Source organism: Neovison vison, chromosome 6 (assembly GCF_020171115.1).
Source record: "Neovison vison isolate M4711 chromosome 6, ASM_NN_V1, whole genome shotgun sequence".
In the NCBI taxonomy this organism is placed as follows: domain Eukaryota; kingdom Metazoa; phylum Chordata; class Mammalia; order Carnivora; family Mustelidae; genus Neogale; species Neogale vison.
In genome coordinates, this window is record NC_058096.1 from 470,285 (window position 1) to 489,979 (window position 19,695).

Sequence of the window (19,695 nt, forward strand, 5' to 3'; positions counted from 1 at the left end):
GAGGTCCCAGCACCTTAAGATATGCTCTCGTCAGCTTGGGCAGCCGGAGCAGTGTGGCTCAGGTGACACGGAGACTGGATGTCCCAGGTCGAGGGGTTCCTGCGGCCGCTTCCTCCTGAGACCGTCTCCTGGGCGTGTGGATGCCGTCTTCTCCCTTGTCCTCACATGCTTGTTCCTGAGCCCGTGTCCTGATTTCCTTTCATTATGAGGACACCGGTCGGAGGAGATTAAGGTCACCCTATGACAGGCATAATTTTAGCTTTATTACCTTTTTAAAGACCCTGTCTCCAAATATAGCTGCATTCTGAGGTGCTGGGGGTCGGGCCTTCAACATATGACTGTGGGGTTGGGCACCGCTCAATCCCTAACCGACACCATTCTCCCCGTCCAGCCTCCGATACCAACCCCCAGCTAGGGGCCTCTGCCAGGCTGGCGGCCTGTGGGGAGCACCACAACTTTGTCACCAGGGCTGTCTGTCGGAGACAGGACGGTGGGCACTTCTGGGCGCCGCTGGGAGGCAGGCTCTCCGTGGTGAGCCTCGGTGCTGCAACCCGGGTTTGGAAGAACACTTTTGTGGGGCCTTTGCTGTCCGCCAGGTCCTGCCGAGGCTCCCCACCCCTGTGTGGGACCTAGAAGTGGAAGAGCTGTCCTGTGTTCTCCCAGGGGAGCCGGCGAGAGAGGACCCGGCTGTCCCTAGCCTTCGAGGGTCTCTGGGCTTATCTGGCTGCTGCAGTGGCGGCTGCCGGGGTGGGGCGGGGTCCCAAGGCCCACACGGCTGGGGGTCCCCTGCGCCGTGTGGCCGCCCTGCCCGGCCACGGCTGTCTGGGTGCCTGTACGGGGAGGACAACAGATGGGAAATGGTCTGCCTCCCGGCGGGTCTGCAGGGTAATAAGAGCGCCCGAGAGGCGGACGGAGCTGAACTTGGGTCTGAGGCGTCCATACCCTGCTGGGGCGGCCATGTGTTAGGAAGCTTTGAGACCGGGAACGCCCACCCCATTCAAGACAGTGTTGACCCAGCGGGGCTCTCTGGGCGCAGGGCCCTGGGCTGCTGGCTTGGGCACATCAGCCCTTTGGGAGGACCTGTGTCCTCGGGGAAGAGTGGCCAGGGCTGGGAGACCACTCACCCTGCAGGGCCAGATTCGACCCTCCCCCACTCTCCTGCCTGACTGAGGCGAGCTGACCTCTGCCCAGAGCCGCGTCCCCTGGGGGCCTCACACCCGACTGTGCTCATCACAAGCTGACATGAAGAGATTCAGCGGGTCACTTAGGAGGTCACTGGAGGGGCACATGGAGGGTCCCTGGAAGGTCACTGGAGAGTCATATGGAGGGTCACTGGAGGGTGACAAGGAGGGTCACTTCAGGGTCACTTGGAGGGTCATAGGAAGAACCACCAGCACGCCCTGAGTCGCCTGGGATTGGAGCCTGGGCTGACCTGAGTCTTCCACCCCGGGAGGACGTCCCCCGACCCCCTCCCACCGAGGGTCCTGATCTCCTGTGCTGCTTTCAAGGGAGCTGGCCCCAGCCGGGTGGGAGGGTCCCTCCGCCTCCATGGTCTGGCTCACAGGGGCTCGTGTTTGCACGGGGACTGGGGCCGGTCCCTCCTTGCCGTGACTGGTGGTTAATCAGCAGCCCAGCCGGTGGGAGGGCCCGGAGGGTGGATAAAGGCACTGGAGGGCAGTGCCCCTCCTCCCCTGTGTCGGCCCTGGGAGAGGAGCTCCAGGATCCAGGCCCAGACCATGTCCCAGCTGGTGGAATGTGTCCCCAACTTCTCAGAGGGGAACAACCAGGAGGTGAGTGCAGGGGCAGCTGGGCACAGGGCTTGGGGCGAGGAGGAAGGGGTGTGCTTGGCGTGGGGTTGGGGAGTCTCTTCTCTGGAATGAACTGCCTCCTGTGGTCGGACCACGGGGAGGAGCCCCAGGAGTGCAGGGGCTCAGAGCGGCTGAGCAGGGGTGAGGAAGAGACTGGGGGGTGCACATTTGGGCAGGGGTCCTGGCCCTGGGGCCGGGTCACAGGGCTGTTGAACCCCAAACCTTATCGGGTGGGCTCTGCTATTCTCCCCATTATCTCGGAGGATGCTGAGGCCTATGGAGCTGGTGCAGGCCACTGAGGGCCACGGAGCCCTGCTCCCGACCACGGGGCTGTCCGACCACCTCAGAAGGTTCTGGGCCTTTTGTGCCCCTTCCCTAGTGCAGCTGCTACCACTGGGGCCCACTTGGGGGGCCAGGGCGCTGACCCTCTGTGACTGTGGCCTACGGGTCGCCTTCTTGGAGCACCAGCAGCCCCTCCACCCAGCTTCCGATCCCTGCCTCGGTTTCTCCCGGACGGTGCTGCCTGCTTCCCTCTTGAGCACAGCTCAGTGCAGGGCCTCCCTGGGCTTGTGCTCTTGGAGGGTTTCCCAGATGCTCAGACCAGCTCCTGAGGCCCAAGTCTGGGTGGAGGTTGGGGGCGGCAAGAGAGGCACGGCCACGCCTGAAGCTCCTGCTCCTTTTTCCGTGGGGAAACTGAGGCACCGGGTCGGGCGTTTGTCCGCAGGTGATTGACGCCATCTCCCGCGCTGTGGCGCAGACCCCGGGCTGCGTGCTGCTGGACGTGGACGCCGGCCCCTCCACCAACCGCACTGTCTACACGTTCGTGGGGGCGCCCGAGGACGTGGTGGAGGGTGCCCTCAATGCCGCCCGGGCGGCCTTCCGGCTCATTGACATGAGCGAGCACAGAGGTGAGGGTCCTCCGCACGGGGTGTGGGGCCCGGCCGTGAGCCTGCCCTGGAGGACCCCGGAGACCCTGCCGGTCAGGCGCACCCACAGGGCCACGGGGCCAGGCTAAGGTCCGTGGAGCCCCCCTCCGTGTTTCGGGGTGCCCAGGAGCCACGGGCAGTGAGGCTCAGCCATCCCGCTGGGGGGCCGGGGGCGCCGGGGGTCAGGGAGCAAGACTCGGAGCCAGGCCTGTCAGCAGCTGCAGAACCAAACACTTCTGCTGTGGCAGGCGGGGTCAAAGGTCGGTGGACAGGCCAAAGGGCAGGGGCTCTGGCCGCTGGGGGCGGGGGAGGTCAGGCCCCTGTGGGGGTCAGAAAACCCGTGTCTGAGCCAGAGCTCCCGGGGCGGAGGACGGTCAGCGTGTGAGGAGGGCGCTCCGGAGGCTGCGGGGGAGGGAGGCTGGGGCGGCGGGAGGCGGTCGCACTGGCCTCTCAGCTCGGCCGCGCTGACCAGGGCTGCGTGGCTCTGAGGGGAGACGGGGCTTTCCACTGAGGCCGAAGTGCTTGGCGGCTGCTTCCCCCCGGGCCCTGGGGTCAGCGGGACCAGCCGGCTGTGGGCATGGATGGCAGGTTGGGGGCAGGGAGGCCGGGGTCCACAAGCCCCCCGAGCCCATGCCCGGGCCCCCCGGCTCCCGGCCACCCTTCCTCAGCCCCCATTCCGTGCAGGGGAGCACCCTCGGATGGGCGCCCTGGACGTATGCCCCTTCGTCCCTGTGAGGGGCGTCAGCATGGACGACTGTGTGCTCTGTGCCCAGGCCTTCGGCCAGCGGCTGGCGGAGGAGCTGGCTGTGCCAGGTGAGAGCCTGAAAGGGAACCCCACCGTGGCAGGGGCTCCCCCTCACCGCCCGGCTGCGCCCGCGGGTTTTCTGCAAAGGGCGGGCCCGGTGTGCGGTGTTCCCGGCCGCCGGGGAGGCCCAGCTGCCCCGCGAAGCCAAGTCCCTGCTTCCTAGTGGACTGAGCTCCCTTCGGGGAATTAACTGAATCAGGAAATTATTAACCTGAGACAAACGGAGGCAAGCGGGGGACAAGGTGTGTGCGCAGTGCAGGGTCTACACTCGCGGGGCCCGGGCTGGGGCAGACAGGCCCAAACCCCACCCCTGCGGTTACAGGCCAGTGTCCCCTACGCCGTCACTGTTGTTGGGGGGACACTGGGAGTTTGTGGTGAGTTTTGTTTTCTTCTCTCTCTGCTTCTTAATTTGTGGTCCTATTTATCGTACAATGAAAATACTCTTTAGAAAGGAAGAATAACATGCTTCCATCCCAAACATCTACTTCTAACTCTTAAAATCTCGGTGATCTCTTTTTGGGGGACATCTGGGCAGGGGAGCCGTGGGGGGGCCTGCCCTGCCCCTGGGTGGGCAGAGGAGTGTCCAGCCGTGACCACCCGCCCCCATCCCATGAGGTGCAGCGAGATGGGACCCGGGGGAGCGGGGGAGGGTGGCCGCCCAGGCTGGGGCTGGCAGGAGCGGCTGCCTCGTCTTTCCGCCGGGAGTGGGGGTTCTGGGCGGCCCGCCGGCTGGGGCCCTGACCGGCCAGACCCCTTGCAGTGTACCTGTACGGGGAGGCGGCGCGGACAGCCAGTCGCCGGACCCTGCCGGCCATCCGGGCTGGGGAGTATGAGGCCCTCCCTGAGAAGGTGCGCGTCTCCTCACCAGGGTGGGCGGGGGGGAGGGCTCGAGCCGGGAAGGGTGGGCGCCCTCCTCCTCTCCTGACCTGGGCGGGGCGTCCCTCCTGCGGGGGACACCGCAGCCTAGGCCGAGTCTCCCCACAGCTCAAGCAGGCCGAATGGGCACCCGACTTCGGCCCCAGCTCTTTCGTCCCCAGCTGGGGGGCCACTGTCACGGGGGCGCGGAAGTTCCTCATTGCGTTCAACATCAACCTGCTCAGCACCAAGGAGCAGGCCCACCGCATCGCCCTCAACATTCGGGAGCAGGGCCGTGGGAAGGACAAGGTGAGCAGCCTGCTGTCCCCACGGGGGCGTGGCCCCGTGTCCGAGGAAGCCTGAGGGGCTCCCGGGACAGAGCCCTGGTGTGGACCTGCTGACCAGCCCAGCCTGAGGCCCGTGACGAGTGGGTGAGGAGGGGGGGCTCTGGCGTTCGAGGGGGACACGAGTAAAGGACATGTCCGCGGCAGGAGGCACGGCTGGAACTACGGGTGGAATACTGTGGATTCCCATTCCAATAGGAACGCAGCTGCTGAGCCCCAGGTGCCCCCAGGAACTCCAGGGTCCCCCAACCTCCGGGGCCCGGGGCCCTGACCCCCCACGTCTGCAGGTGGCCGTCCCCTAGTTTGAGCACTGGTCTTGCAGAAAGTGTGATTTGGACCCACAGACCCAGGGACACCTGGTGAAGGAGGTGGGGTGACATCTTGCCTGTCAGGCCCCCCGCACCCCCTGCCCACCCAGGGACCTGGGTCCTGCCAGACCGCTGAGGCCCCAGGAGCCTGGCTTCCTGGCAGCACAGGCCGTGGTGTGTAAGCGCGACCTACGAGGAGGGAGAACCCAGAGCCTTCTTGTTGTTCCTGCGGAGTTCAAGGGCGGGAGGTCCCTGCTCAGGGGGGCTGCGCCAGCCCCAGGAGTGAGGAGCAGAGAGCTGGGCCCTGGGTTGAGGGAGGAACGGCAGGGACAGAGCCCAGGAGTTTATGGGAGGGTGGGGGTGACCCAGGCAGGCTCCCAGGGCATGGTGGGGGTAGATGCTGGCCTGCGCCTGTGCCTCACTTTCCCTGTGGTGGAGGGTCTCTCCCCAGCTGGCACAGAAAACAACTCTGGAGCGTGAGGAGGGCCCCCAGTCGGCCGGCCGGGCAGCCCTGCAGGACCCGCGGGCCATGGCGTCTGTGCAGGAAGGGACCCGTGCAGCCAGCTTTGGGGGGCAGGGTGCAAGTGGGTTTCCATGCAGGTGGCAGGAGGGGCTGGGCAGGGCCCGAGCTGGGGAAGACTTTTCCTTTGCAGCCAGGACGCCTGAAAAAGGTTCAGGGCATTGGCTGGTACCTGGATGAGAAGAACGTGGCCCAAGTGTCCACAAATCTCTTGGACTTTGAGGTCACAGCACTGCATACCGTCTACGAGGAGGCCTGCAGAGAAGCCCAGGTGAGCAGGACATGCGTCCCCTGCTGGCTGCGGGGGTCCCTCTGCAGGGGAGCAGAGTGGGTGTCCCTGCCAGCTGGGGTGAAGTCGCTCCCGGTGAGCAGGGCGGGTCCCCAGGACACCCTTCAGGGCATCTCAAGTCCAGCTCGCGCAGACACGGATGTCACTGGACCCCTGCAGGAGCTGAGCCTTCCGGTGGTGGGCTCCCAGCTGGTGGGCTTGGTGCCTTTGAAGGCCCTCCTGGATGCTGCCGCCTTCTACTGCGAGAAGGAGAACCTCTTCCTCCTGGAGGAGGAGCACCGCGTCAGGCTGGTGAGCTGGGCTCCCGGTGGGGGGCCAGCGGTGGACGGGAGCAAGCCCGAGGCTCCGGGGGCAGGCCTGGGGCACCCTGTCTGCCGGCCGGGCCCCACTCCTCCTCCTCTTAGTGTCGGTGCTTAGACGACATGGCGCTCTTACCGTGCCAGGGGACGGGGGCAGTTCTCTACCCTCTAGAAGATGTTCGGTCTTGCAGAAGCTCCTTGGAGGGGACACATGCCACTTGCCCCCGGACCTTCTGGTGTCTGTGCTGGAGGAGGGGGGTGTGCCTGACTCCCGCGGCCGCCCCGTGCCCGCTCTGGGATGCGGCGGTGTGGGTCCGTCCGCGGACAGTGACGGGTTATTTAGAAGCTGGTGCCATTGTCCCAACTTTAGCTGGAACTCCTCCCCAACGCGCCGGGGATGGATTTCTCGGAAAGTGTTTGGTGCTTGGGTTTGTGTCTCCTGATTCAGCAAACACATCTCTTGCTTCCCGGCCTCCATGCTGTCGGGCGTGGTTATTCTCCAGCTTAATAACGTAATATACTTACTCCTGTTTTTGATTTATTGGTTTTAAATTTTTTAAAAAAATTTTACCCGAATTTTCAAATATATAATTTAATCTATCAATTTTTATCAGTGCACTGACAGCCTGCTATGGAAATGAGAAAATAAACCTACTTAGCATTGACTTACATATATTCTTTCTTTTCTATTTCCTGATTTTTCTTTTCTTTTCTTTTCTTTCTTTCTTCTTCTTCTTCTTTTTTTTTTTTTTGCTACAGTAGTTTTTAGTGGGGATTGGTAGCTCTTTTGGTGGTTAAATTTTTTTTCAATTTTTTTCTTTTGTAGTAAAATACACAATTGGCATCTTAACCATCATGTAGGTATGCAGTTGTTGATATTAAGTATGTCATAATGTTATGTAGCCATCATAGCCCAGGATGGGTTTTTCTGTGCCTGCCAAAAACTCCATTAGGGCTCTGAGAAGGACTGCACTGATTCTGTGCATCGCTTTGGGGAGCCGTCGTAACAGAGGAAGTGTTTCAATCCATGAGCATGGGTTTTCTGTTTATTTACATTTTCTTTAATTTATTTCAGCAATGTTTTGTACATTTTATTGTACAAGTCTTTTACCTCCTTGGTTAAGTTAATGAAGGCCCAACTATTTCACTCTTCCCGACGCTACTGTAAAGGCAGTGGGTTCTGCAATTCCTTTTTCAGAGAACTCTCCTTAGTGCATGGAAATGCGCGGACTTCTGTGTGTTGACTTCGTGTGCTGCGTCCTTGCTGAATTCATTTATTAGTTCTAGGTGGTTAAATTATGAAGTTTAAATGACATACTTCAATTCATTTGCTCCTTATGAACGTCAGACAGTGTCTGTTGTCTCCTGGGGAAGACAGTCGAGGTTATCAGTGCAGTCCTGTGAGAGGTCTTCGTCTCTGCTCTAGACTCAGGCTGTAGTATTGCGGTTCTCTGTGGTCCGTTGGACGACATTTACCTTCTGTAAATGTGCCACATGTCCTAAATACCCACAGATGTGGAACCTAGCTCTGCACACAGTCGAGGTCATCTCTGTTCCTACTTGTATGTTGCCTGAACCTCACCATCAAGCAGATTAAAAGAAAAAAATTTATTTATTTATTTGGCAGAGAGAGAGATCACAAGTAGGCAGAGAGGCAGGCAGAGAGAGAGGAGGAAGCAGGCTCCCCGCCTAGCAGAGAGCCCAATGTGGGGCTTGATCCCAGGACCCTGAGATCATGACCTGAGTCGAAGGTAGAGGCTTAACCCACTGAGCCCCCCAAGCACTCCTGCAAACACATCTTTACCACCTTCTGGAATCAAATGACCCGTGGGAGGTCCAAGTCTGCTTATCTTCCCGATCTCCAGGGACATGTTTTACTCCCTGACTCCTGAAGGACCCCTCTGTGCCCTCAAAGTCCAGTAACTTTGTCCCCGACACTCACTGTGGTTTTCTCCAGCCTCGCTTCTAAGCTGCTGATACGGTTCACGGCCAGGTCTGTTCTTGTAGCTGTTACAAAATTTTGTGTGAATTTTGTATGTTGCTGTAATTCTCTGCTCGCGGCAAAGGTGTAGGAACAGTACCGGGAGTCTGGAACGGTGCCGGGGTCTGCAACGGTGCCGGGAGCCCCCGCACGAGCTCCCGACTGTCCACTGCTTGGCATCCCCTGTTCACTGTCTCATTCTCGCTCTGTAACCACACATTGTCATATATTTTTTTGGACCACTTCAGAGTGGTTAAAGACAGTGTACCACTTTACCTCCAACTCTTCAGGTTTTATTTCTTAAGAACAAGGACATTTCTCTTGCCCAACCCCAGTACAGTGATCAAAATCAGGAAATTCAGCGTCAGTTGTAGCATCTCATCTGCAGACCAGAACCAAATGTCGCCCGTGTCTGCCTCACCCCCACGGAGCTACTTACCTTCTCACCCGGCACCCAACCCCGTGGCAGTCCTTCGTTGCCTCGACTTTTGTTGCCTTTAACTGCGAGCAGCTCCTTCTGCCCTTGCCCTTCAATGACCTTGAAGCAGTTTAAGAGGAAAGGAAGTGGCTTTGCGCAGGTCTGACAACTTCTGGGCTTGTGGGCTCCTGACGGGGCGGGAGGAGGTGGGATGTGCCGTCCTCAGAGCCCAGGTCAGGCCGGTCCTCTCCCTGGGTCCTGGGTTCAAGATGCTCTTACTCCTGCAGCTTTTCCTTTCGTAGCGTGTGGCTGGGGACGGATATGCAGACGCCCTGTTTCTGTTGACATTCCAGCCGTATGTTTTAGCTGCCAGTAATGGTTTTCTAACTTAGCCCTTTTTTTAAAAGAAAATGCTTTCCTTTTCCCCCCTCAGGAAACACAATTTATTCACAAAGTTTAACAAGTAACGTGTACAAGTGTTAACCAATGCATGTTTTTATTTATGTTACAAATATTAAAAAATGCCTTGACTAGTTTCAATGCATTGCCTTTACAGATATGTATTTTTAAATAATTCTTTATTTAAAGTCAATTTAGTTAACATGTATGTATAAATAGTTGCTGGGGTAGAATTTAGTGATTCATCAGTGCACTTTCCATCACGTGCCCTCCTGAACGCCCCCCCCCGTTTCCCCATCTCCCACCCCCTCCCCTCCAGCAACCCTCAGTTTGTTTCCTGGAGTTAAGTGTCTGTCACGGTTTGTCTCTGTCTCTCTAACCCGAGAGGTTCCCTTCCTCTATGTCCTTCTGCTTTGTTTCTTCAATCCCACCTACGAGTGAGATCGTATAATTGTCTTTCTCTCACGGACTGATGTCGCTCCGCACAGTCCCCCCCAGTTCCATCCACGCCGAGGCCAAGGGCAGGACGTGTCCCTTTCTGATGGCCGAGTCACATTCCTTGTGTAGACGAAGCCCGTCCTCTCCGTCCGTGCATCTGCCGACGGACGTCCGGGCTCTTCCCGCAGTCCGGCTGTCGTGGGCGTCGCTGCTGTGAACACTGGGGGGCAGGGGCCCCTTCGGGTCACTCCATCTGCATCTTTGGGGTAAATACCCGTTAGTGCGATGGCTGGTCGTAGGGCAGCTCTATTTCCAACTTTCCGAGGACGCTCCGTGCTGTTTTCCAGAGCGGCGGCGCCAGCTTGTGTTCCCGCCAGCCGTGCAGGAGGCCCCCCTTTCTCCGCACCTCGCCAGCATCTGTCGTTTCCTGACGTGTTGATTTTAGCCGTTCTGACCGGTGTGAGGTGGGATCTCACTGCGGTTCTGACGTGTATTTCCCTGATGCCGAGGGACGTGGAGCCCTTTCTCACGTGTCTGTTGGCCGTCTGGATGTCTTCTTGGCAGAAATGCCTGTTCATGTCCTCTGCCCATTTCTTGATTGGATTATTTGTTCTTTGGGTGTTGAGTTTGATAAGCTCTTTATAGATTTTGGATACTAGTCCTTTATCTGATATGTCATTTGCAAATATCTTCTCTCATTCTGTCACTTGTCTTTTGGTTTTATTGACTGTTTCCTTTGCTTTGTGCCAAAGCTCTTGATCTTGAGGAAGTCCCAATAACTCATTTCTGCCCGTGCTTCCCTTGCCTTTGGAGACGTGTCTAGAGAGAAGTTGCTGTGGCTGAGGTCACAGAGGTCGCTGCCTGTGTCCTCCTCTCCAATTTGGATGGATTCCTGTCTCACATTTAGGTCTTTCATCCATTTTGGATCCATTTTTGTGTATGGTGTAAGAAAGTGGTCCAAGGCCATTCTTCTGCATGTGGCTGTCCAATTTTCCCAACATCATTTGTTGAAGACATTCTTTTCCATTGGGCCTTCTTTCCTGCTTTGTCAAAGATGAGTTGACCATAGAGTTGAGGGTCCGTTTCTGGGCTTTCTCTTCGGTTGCATTGATCTATGTGTCTGTTTTTGTGTCAGTACCATACTGGAAAAAAAAATGCCTTTATCTCTCCCACATTTATTTATTATTTTTTAATGTGTTTGATGCTCTCCTGTATTTCTTAACCTGTCATTTTATATTCTTTCCCTGATAGGTCTGATATGTGCAGTCTTTGAAGGTCTGATTTTGCCAATTGCTACATCTGTTGACTTTCTGACAGTGACTTGCTTCTTTGTGATTTTGTGATTTTTGATTGTGCGTGCAGGTTCTTTGCAACTTTATCTGTGGTAATTTTGGACACTTGGATTTAAAGTTTGGATTTGCCTCTGTTAGGTCTCGGGCACCTGATCACCCAGGGGCCCCCAGACTCAGTTTGGAGCTTTGGAACTACACAGGTAGAGAGTTCTGTGTGGACTGTGGCCCACATCCTCTCAGCGTGGCTTGTGGTTAGAATTCCCAGGAAGTGTTTTTCCTAGTTCGCCAAAGGGAAGGCAGAAACTGAGAAGTATCCTTCAGTAGTTTTTGTTTTTGTTTTTTTAAATCCTAGTTCATCCTTGGGGAGGTCACCTTTCAGGAGCTTCCACTCTGGGCTCATCCTTCGGGACTCGAGACCTCCCTGCTCATGAGGGGCCGGCAGAGGCTCTCAGATGTCCCAGGGTGGGCCCAGCGTAGCGTGAGCAGGCCTGTCTGGTTCCATTTTGGGTAATTTCTGGCCTTAAACGAGCGCCTTTACTTTCTGCCAACTTAGCGAGGCATTTAAATTCATGTTTCAATGTCTGTCTTTTTGAGGTCTTCTGGGCCAGGACGGCTTTGCTTTATTGCTTGTTGAAGACCTCTGGTGGGCTCTGGGGAGGTGCTCTGACCCACCTCTGTGTCCTCGGGGAGACCTGCGGGCCACCCCCGCCCCCGGGGACTCTGCTGGCTTGTTTCTGTCAAGGAGCCCCTGCCACTTGCCAGTTTTGTGGACAGCCTGCTTGGCGCAGGACGTGCCGGACCGGGCCGCTGGCCCACAGCTCCGTAAAGTGTTTTGAGCACGTTTTGGTGGAAAAAACTCTAATCTCAAATGGAGATTGTTCCAACGTTAGTTTGAATTTAGGTAAAATCCATTTTGCCTCATAGAACAAATCTTATGTTTAGGTCAGTCAGGCAGCTCCTGGGCTTTAAGAGTTGTGAGAACTGACCCCCAAAGCATGAGGAATCTTGTCCAAGGGGTAGTTTCGTAGGTCCCTTTCAGAGATGGGCTCAGTGTACGGTGCTGTTTGTTGGACGCCTGTGGCAGGGAATGAGGGCACCTCCTCTCCCTGGATCGGCTTCCCTCTGGGGAAGATGGGGGGACAGTCTGGGGGGCGGCCTGCCCTGGGCTGGGGGCTTTCCCAGAAGCGGGCGCTCACAAGCTCCTGGTGGGTGGGCGTGCGGCCTGCTGGGCCTGGCTCCCCACACACGGGGGACCAGAGCAGGGACGCCACCGTGACTCAGGTGGGACCCCATGGTGCAGTGGCCTGCCTCGGGGCTGGGGGCTACATGGCTCTTCATCACCAGCCTCTCCTTCCAGGTGGTGAGCCGGCTGGGCCTGGACTCTCTGTCCCCTTTCAACCCTAAGGAGCGGATCATCGAGTGAGCATCTGCCCCCCTCCCCAGAGACCTGCTGCCGCCCTCCCAGAGCCTTCTGTGTGGTCACTTCTTCATCAGCAAACACCAGGGTGTCTGTGCCAGCCACGAGGCTGGGGGCCAGTTGGGGGGACACAGTGAGACACGTATCATCATGGGGCTTCTGCGTGGTCGTGGCCACTCTGCACCCCGGGACCGTGTCCCCTCCAGCATGTTGGAGAGGGCATGTGTGGGAAGAGGCGTGGGGTCAGGGACCAGGGTCTGAGCCAGCCCTGCCCTCACTGCCTGGCGGTAGTGACCCTGGCCCCGCCCTCTACTCCCTGTCCCCCGAAGCCCCATCCCCTGGCCCTGCCGCCCACACCCCCTGAGCCTCGCTGGGCCGGCCCCTCCCCACAGGTACCTGGTCCCCGAGGGCGGGCCTGGGCAGAGCCTGGCGGACAAGCCCCTGCGTGCCTTTGTGCGTGAGGTGGGCGCCCGTTCCGCGGCCCCAGGGGGCGGCTCCGTGGCAGCGGCCTGCGCAGCCATGGTGAGTGCGAGGGCGGCTCGGCCGAGGACGGCCCGAGGGCGCCTGGCCTGGGGTCCCGAGCCCCACGCACGGCTCCTCTCCGCCCAGGGCGCCGCGCTGGCCTCCATGGCCGGCCTCATGACCTACGGGCGGCGCCAGTTCGAGCACCTGGACGCGACCGTGCGGCGTCTGATCCCGCCCTTCCACGCGGCCGCGGCCGAGCTGACGGCGCTGGTGGACGCCGACGCCCGGGCCTTCCAGGCCTACCTGGTGGGTGCTCAGAGGGACCCCACCAGCCCGCGGGAGCCCGGGGGAGACGGGGTCAGCGGACGGCGGGGGCGTCCCCTGGGGTCACGGAGAGCGGGCGGGGAGGGCGGGCGCTGTGGCAGGCACAGGAGTGTGGGGAGCAGGGGAGGCTGGAGGGAGTGGACGGCGGGCGGCCACTCTCGCCCCCTTCCCACCCCTCTACGCCCGGGCGTGGGCCCGCGCGGTCCTCCAGGGCAGCGGCCGGGTGGGGTGGGAGGGAGCGAGGGTCCGCCGGCCTCGGCGCCCCATCTCCAGCTGCCTCTGAGTCCCGCCACTGGGCCGGCGGCCGGACCTCCCGACCCCGGCCGGACCGGCCGCGGAGACCCTCAGGGGAGCACCAGTGACTGACGGTCTCAGAGGCTGGAGAAGACTTTCCAGCCACCAGACAAAGAGAGGACCACGGGGAGAACTGGGAACTCTCCACGCGACAGGCCGGTCAGGTCGGAACCTGCTCTCCCACCCGAGAGGGAGGCTGCGTGTCCGGCAGTGGGCGACAGGGAGGGGGCGTAGCTCAGAGCCCAGGGCAGGGGACGGGGCACTCTCAGCAGGAGCCGAGACGCGAGCCCAGGACCGAGCCCCGCCGTGCGTCTGTGTCCCAGAGCCGTTCTGGGGAGAGGCTCCGGGAGACACGTGAGCTCAGGGCCACCGGCTGCACCCCAGGCCACAGGCAGAGCTGCCTCGCGGGCCGGACTTCAGTAAAGGGAAGTCAGGGCTCTGACAAACACCGGTGACCTCCGGGGCATGCCGTGCATCCCCAAGGGAAGGCTGTATCCAGACAGGAACCATCAGAGTCTTGCCTGGAGCTAAAACCCACGGCCTCTGGGTGGGAGGTAGAGAGACTGGTCACCTTTTGTGTTTCTAGACTTAAATTTCATTTATTTGCTATTTAAAGTAGGCAAAACCTTCAGGTGGTTCTAAATTCACAAGGACAGGAGGATAGCGGATGAGGGGTCCCTGGGTCCTGCCTCCTGCCGCACCCCTGCATGCCCCAAATAGGCACATAGGGCATGCACCCTGAGATGTTTATTGTATTGACATAGATCCAATTTGCCTTTTTCTCCTCATTTCTTGCACAAATGGCATCACATGCATTCTTAGGTTGCCTCTTGGGCTTGTCCCTTGACGTTCTGTTAGAGATCTCTCTCTATGGGCACTAGACACAACACACACAGATCTACCCTGACTTACAGTGGAGTAGCGGCCGATACACGCTCCATAAGCTAAAAATACTGAAAGGCAGATATGCATTTACTACACCCAGTACACAGCACATTACAGTTTGTCCGGCCTGCCTTCAGTTGCTGAGAACACTTCCCGTTTGTGACAGCTGGGCACAATTGCCTATCTTATGAGGGAGTGTTGATAGGCACAATTGCCTATCTTGCACATGGCCTATCTTATGAGGGAGTGTTGAAAAGCTTCTGTACTGACCAAACACCACATCCAGAGTGACCCACAGAACAACAGTGTGACCGTGCGGCTGCCAGTCTTGGGATCGGACCACCCTTCGCTAGTCTGGGCAAAGACCCACATCCCAAACTCCAAGCACCGGTTCCCCTGAACACATGTCACTTTCACACCACCATGAGGTCAAAACCCTCCGTCGAACTTGTGTAAGTCCCGGACCATGTGTGATGTGTGGCCGTCTGGGTCGCAGCACCCGGCCAGCCCCACCGGGGCACATGGGCCCCTTCGTCAGCACCGGGGACGCTGCTCTGTGCATGCCTCTGATGTCTGTCACCGGGCAGCCTGTGGGGGTGATTCGTAGAAGGATTCCTTCCCGGAACCCCAGGCCATGCATGTGACAAGTCTGTGTCTTGGTGGCCCCGGTGGCGCTGCTCCCTGACCATGGCAGGAGCCTCTCTCGCACTTTGCCCACTGGTGTTGGGTGCCTTCCGGGAGAGCAGGGCTCCCTTCCCTCTCAGACCTCCCTTACTGCCGGCGCCACCTGGGGCTCGGGCTGCACCGGGACCAGGCTCCACTCGGGACTCGGGCTGGCTGCTTCCCACGCGGGTCGTGCCGGTTCCTGACGGAGCAGCCTTGAGTTTTCTGTCCTTGAACCCGGAGTCTCCCTGCTCCTCCCGGGGCACGTGTTGTGGTTTACGGGGCCTCCCCGGCCTGAGCTTACTGAGTGTCTCCCGCAGCGCTTCCCAGACTCCTGTGCTCTGGTGACTGGCGGACTGGAGGGGCATCGAGGGGACATGGAAGGCTAGCCGCCCCAGATTAGAAACGGGGGGAATAAGTAGGAAACACCCGGAGGGAAGTAGAAAAACAGAAATCTAATCAGAAGGCTGGGAGAAGGGAAGGCTGGCCAGCGAAGGTCTTGTTCAGAACGACGTGGAGACGCACCGTGGACAGTGACATGCGTGAAGGGGACACTGTGCTTTGCCCTTCCCGGGCCAACAGGAAGGTACAGATCTGGAAAACAACACAGGAGCGTCCTCGTCTTGTGCCAAAGGCAGAAGTGGTTTCCAGATGGGGGAAAGCAAAGCTTGGGGTAACCTAACAGCAGCTGGACGGCCGTCCTCCGAGGGATGCCGCCGTGACTGTGGGAAGGACGGCCGGTGGAAACCAGACCGGATCCATGCATTGGAGACCCCCGAGGCTCTGCTGAGGCGGCCTCACGGGGACAGGACTAACACCCCGTGTGGGTGAGGACGGCCTGGAGGGAGGTGTGCGCCGCCCCAAGAGGCCCGGGCAGCCCCTGGGAGGCTCGGATGGTTTTGTCCACCAGCAGGCGTGGTTGCAGTGCTGATCAGGGCAGTTCCAGGCGGGGCTGGGGCTCCCTTGCTCTCAGGCCTGTTGACATTTAACCAAATCCAGAAAGGACACATCCCCCCGCCCCTACCCTGCCAGGCCCTGGGCCCCTGCAGACGGGCAGGATGGGGCTTCAGAGCGTGAGGGAGAGGCCTGGACAGACGTAGGCGCATGGCCAGGGGGCCGTCCTGTGTAGGGGCCCGCGTGACCACTCACGGGAAGAGGCCTGAGCTGGTTCAGGTGGGAGGGGACAGGGGACGCTCAGCTAACCCCGAGACCCCGTGAGGGTGGTGTCCTCTGACACAAGCAGTGACGGAAGCCCGGCCCCTGAGGGCGTCCCCCTGCAGTTCCTGGAGCCTGCTGGAAACTGTGGCCCCTGCAAAGGGCTGCTCGGAGGTGCACCCCTGCCCTGCAGAAGTGCTGACCCCGGGGGCAGGGGTGTGGACGCTGCCCGGACTCTCCGTGTGGCTCCGGGCCATGGCCACTGCTCACCCCACGGGTTCTGTGATCTCTCCTGGCAGGAGGCAACAAAGCTGCCCAAGAGCACACCTGAGGAAAGGGACAGGTGAGTGTCGCGGTGGCTGGGGGGGAGGCGCCACGCCGGATGGTGGACGCCCACGGCCCTGACCTTGGAGCCACCTAACCCCCCTGTGGCAGTGTGTTTGTGATAGAAGAATGACATCCCTGTTGTCCACCCGGTTCTGTCTGTCTGGGTGGAGCTGGGGGGCGGTCCACGGGGCCCCTGGGTGTCCTGCACCCTGACCACCAACCCCTTGGATCCAGGCGTGCGGCTGCCCTGCAGGAGGGGCTGAGGCGGGCGGTCGCCGTGCCCCTGGCGCTGGCAGAGACGGTGGCCTCGCTGTGGCCGGCGCTGCAGGAGCTGGCCCTGTGTGGGAACCTGGCCTGCCGGTCGGACCTGCAGGTACGGGGCGGAGGGGGTCGGGCTCCTGCTGCAGGGGGAGCAGCGTGGAGGGTCGGAGCGCGTCCCGGGGGTCTTGGCCAGTCTCAGCCAGCACAGCACGTTTGTTGATCCCGTTTGAGGAGTTTCAGGAGTGGGAAGCAAGGGCTTCCGCTGCGCCGGCGGGCGGCAGAGGCAGAACTAAGGAACCAGGCGCCGCCTCAGGCCCTCCTGGCCACCCCTCCTCCAGCTCCCTTTCTCCCATTCCCTCCTCATGGCCCCTTGCCCTTCGGAAAACCCCGAAGCCGGCCCCCAGATGTGCACACGGCACCCGGGGCACAGCCCGTGTGTCGGGGACATGGAGTGGGCGCGGGGACCTCTCAGCCCCCACAGCTGTGGGGCTTTCCAAGAAGGACAGCTGTGCGCCGTGTCTGGTCCCGCGGCTCCTTCCCTGGGCTCAAGTGGCTCCTGCCGTTTTGGGTTTGTCCCTGGCCCCGTGCTCCCACCAGCTGCCCCCACCGTGGCCCGCACGTGGGAAGCCGGGAGGAGACCCAGGAACGTGGGCTGTAGCCCAGGCCTGAAGCCGGGAGGCCTCACCTCCCTCAGGACCCCGTTTTCTGCGCTCAGAGGAGGACGTCAGGCTGGGGTTGTCGTCTGTGTCTGGAGGGCTGGGCTGGAACCCGCCGTTCTGCACGTCCCTGCCAGGGCCTCCGCTGGCCCTGTGCCTCCTGGGGACCCCTGGGGCACTACTGATGAGGCGTGAGGGCCCCAGCCGTGGCCCTGGGGGACGGAGGGGGTGCGGTGAGTCCGGGGTGCGGCCGGCCAGCTCCGTTCCTGGCTCCTGTTGCAGGTGGCGGCCAAGGCCCTGGAGACGGGCATGTTTGGGGCGTATTTCAACGTGCTCATCAACCTGAAGGACGTCACCGACGACGCGTTCAAGGACCAGGTGAGCGGGTGAGGCATGGGGGCCGGGCTGCGGTGGGACCCGGGCGTTGTCCTCAGGGCTGCGGCCCTGCGGTACGACTCTGGGGAGCGTGTCCATGTGATGAGACGTTCCTCTGGCCTCCGCGGGGGCTGCTGTCCTCCTGGGGCTGCTGGAGGCGGGGGGGGGGCAGCCGTCATCTGTACCTCCACCTCCCCTCCTGGGGGGCTCTGGCTGGGAACTGGGGAGCCCCCATGCCCTCACCGGAGCCGCACCCTGGCCTGCTCGAGCCTGTCCACCATGCTCACCTGCCCAGCAGGGCCCCCCAGGGCTGGGTCCCCCAGCATAGGCCCTGAGCGCTGGCAGCACGGGCCCTCCGAGAACAGGGGCCAACCCACGAAATGGCCTTAGCTCCAGCAGCTGTTAGGGTTTTGCCATTAATGGCTGTGGAGGTGACTGTGAGGTGTAGGCGAGTCTCCATTTTAAAGTGTACAGCTGGGCATCTTGCACACTCACGACGTGTGACCACCACCTCTGTCATGTTCCAGAATATTCTCTTTGCTCCGAAGGAAGCCTCCCCCCATTAGAGGACCCTCGTTCCCTCCCCAGCCTCAGACACCACTCACCTGTCTCTGGTTTTGTGACAGTCTTGAAAAACTCACGGCTCAGAGTGAAGGCCTTTTTGGGACTGAGCTTGGGTCTTAAGGGAAGTCACTGTCCACCAGGAGACCACGTGGGGACTGACTTAACAGACGGGCTGCGAGAATCCACTCTGGGCTTGAGGCCACAGCCCAGCCCTCTGCAGTGGTGGCTAATGTGCGACGACTAGGAGGGTGGGGGTCTGGGCCTAGTGCTCCTCCCACTTCAGGACAGAGAGAGGGACCCTCCCGTCCTTGCTGAAAGGCCTGTGAGGCGTTGGGGAGCTCTAGGTCGGGGGCTTGGGGTCACCCCAGAGAGGATAGGCCAGGGAGCATGGCCAGAGGGCACAGGGAGCTGGCAGGGGGCCTGGGCCGGCAGGTAGGTGGTGGGCTGCAGGGGCAGACTGACTGAGGCCTGGGTCTGGGCCTGGAGGTGGGGGATGGGCGGGGGGCACACTGACACCTTGGCCTGGGGGTGGGGGTTGGGCAGGGGGCACACTGACACTTGGGCCTGGGGTGGGGGATGGGCAGGGGGCACACTGACACTTGGGCCTGGGGTGGGGGATGGGCAGGGGGCACACTGACACCTGGGCCTGGGGGTGGGGGATGGGCGGGGGGCACACTGACACCTGGGCCTGGGGGTGGGGGATGGGCGGGGGGCACACTGACACCTGGGCCTGTGTCTGTCAGACCCGCCTGCGCATCTCCAGCCTCCTGCAGGAAGCCAAGACCCAGGCAGCGCTGGTGCTGGAGAGCCTGGAGGCCCGGCAGGAGTGACGGCAGGCGGGGAGACTGCGTGGACTCTGCCACCCTCGGTGCCCCTCCCCCTTCCTGGAAGCCTCCACACACGGTCCCAGTGGGGCCCAGAGTGGGCGGAGGCAGGGGTTGGGGTCCCCTTGGGGTGGCAGGTTCACCCCTCGTCACTTGCTGCTTTTAGTAAAGTCATGACCCACCGGTGCCTGTGTGGTGTGTTTGGGCTGGAGGAAGGGAAAGGCTGAGCTCAGTGGGCAGGAGCTCGGGGACCCCGAGATGAGTGAGCACAGGGAGAGGTGGTCAGGCACAAGAGGGTGCGGCACGAGGTGACACACCGGCTCCAGGGTCCCACAGACGCGTGTGACATGCTGCTGGAGCCTGAGCCGGGCCCTGCGTCACTGGGAGCACCCAGGGCTCAGGGCAGGCGCCTGCGGCTCGGTGGCCCTGGGGTCATGCAGGGGACAGAAGCCCCCTGCCTAATGGCAGGGCTTCCCCATCCAGTTGCAGGCAGGAGGTGCAGCCAGTACTGCCTGAATCGTGGGGGGCTGTGGCCAACGTCTGCTGCTCTAGGGGCGCTGGGGATTCCTGGGGAGGGGACACGTTCCCCTGACAGTCTGGGAGGTGACAAAGCATCAGATCGGGGGCTCACAGGATGAATGGACCCCGGCCACAGGCTTCTCTCTCAGCAGAAGTCCGGGGGCCAAGACCCAGCGATGTGGGTCCCCGGAGGACAGCTCCCCTGTCTCCCAGCCCACAGCCCCTCTGCCTTCTCCTGCACCCGCCACAGGGCCTGGTGGCCAGGATGGGAGGGGGTGTGCTGG

General features: G+C 60.7%; 1 protein-coding gene across 2 annotated transcripts; it reads left to right on the plus strand.

Moving 5' to 3' along the window:
* The first annotated feature begins 1,704 nt into the window (after positions 1-1,704).
* Positions 1,705-19,077, plus strand: FTCD (formimidoyltransferase cyclodeaminase). Of its 2 annotated transcripts, none has more exons than XM_044250763.1 (14): positions 1,705-1,790; positions 2,533-2,716; positions 3,419-3,547; positions 4,300-4,388; positions 4,524-4,703; positions 5,700-5,837; positions 6,015-6,146; positions 12,040-12,101; positions 12,492-12,621; positions 12,709-12,870; positions 16,185-16,228; positions 16,447-16,585; positions 17,412-17,515; positions 18,812-19,077. In XM_044250763.1, exons 1-14 carry the CDS (start codon positions 1,737-1,739, stop codon positions 19,056-19,058), a joined length of 1,794 nt encoding a protein of 597 aa, XP_044106698.1. In that variant the 5' UTR covers positions 1,705-1,736; the 3' UTR covers positions 19,059-19,077. The 2 variants fall into 2 exon arrangements, with proteins under 2 accessions (XP_044106698.1, XP_044106699.1); XM_044250764.1 differs by having other exon boundaries at positions 17,412-17,507; positions 18,812-18,962.
* Positions 19,078-19,695: the final 618 nt, after the last annotated feature.

Bases quoted from the DNA above. Each gene is read 5' to 3' on its own strand.
- FTCD (XM_044250763.1), top strand. From the start codon at position 1,737: ATGTCCCAGCTGGTGGAATGTGTCCCCAACTTCTCAGAGGGGAACAAC. The intron at 5,838-6,014 runs GTGAGCAGGACA...GGACCCCTGCAG, and splicing joins AGGCCTGCAGAGAAGCCCAG to GAGCTGAGCCTTCCGGTGGT. The intron at 6,147-12,039 runs GTGAGCTGGGCT...CTCTCCTTCCAG, and splicing joins AGGAGCACCGCGTCAGGCTG to GTGGTGAGCCGGCTGGGCCT.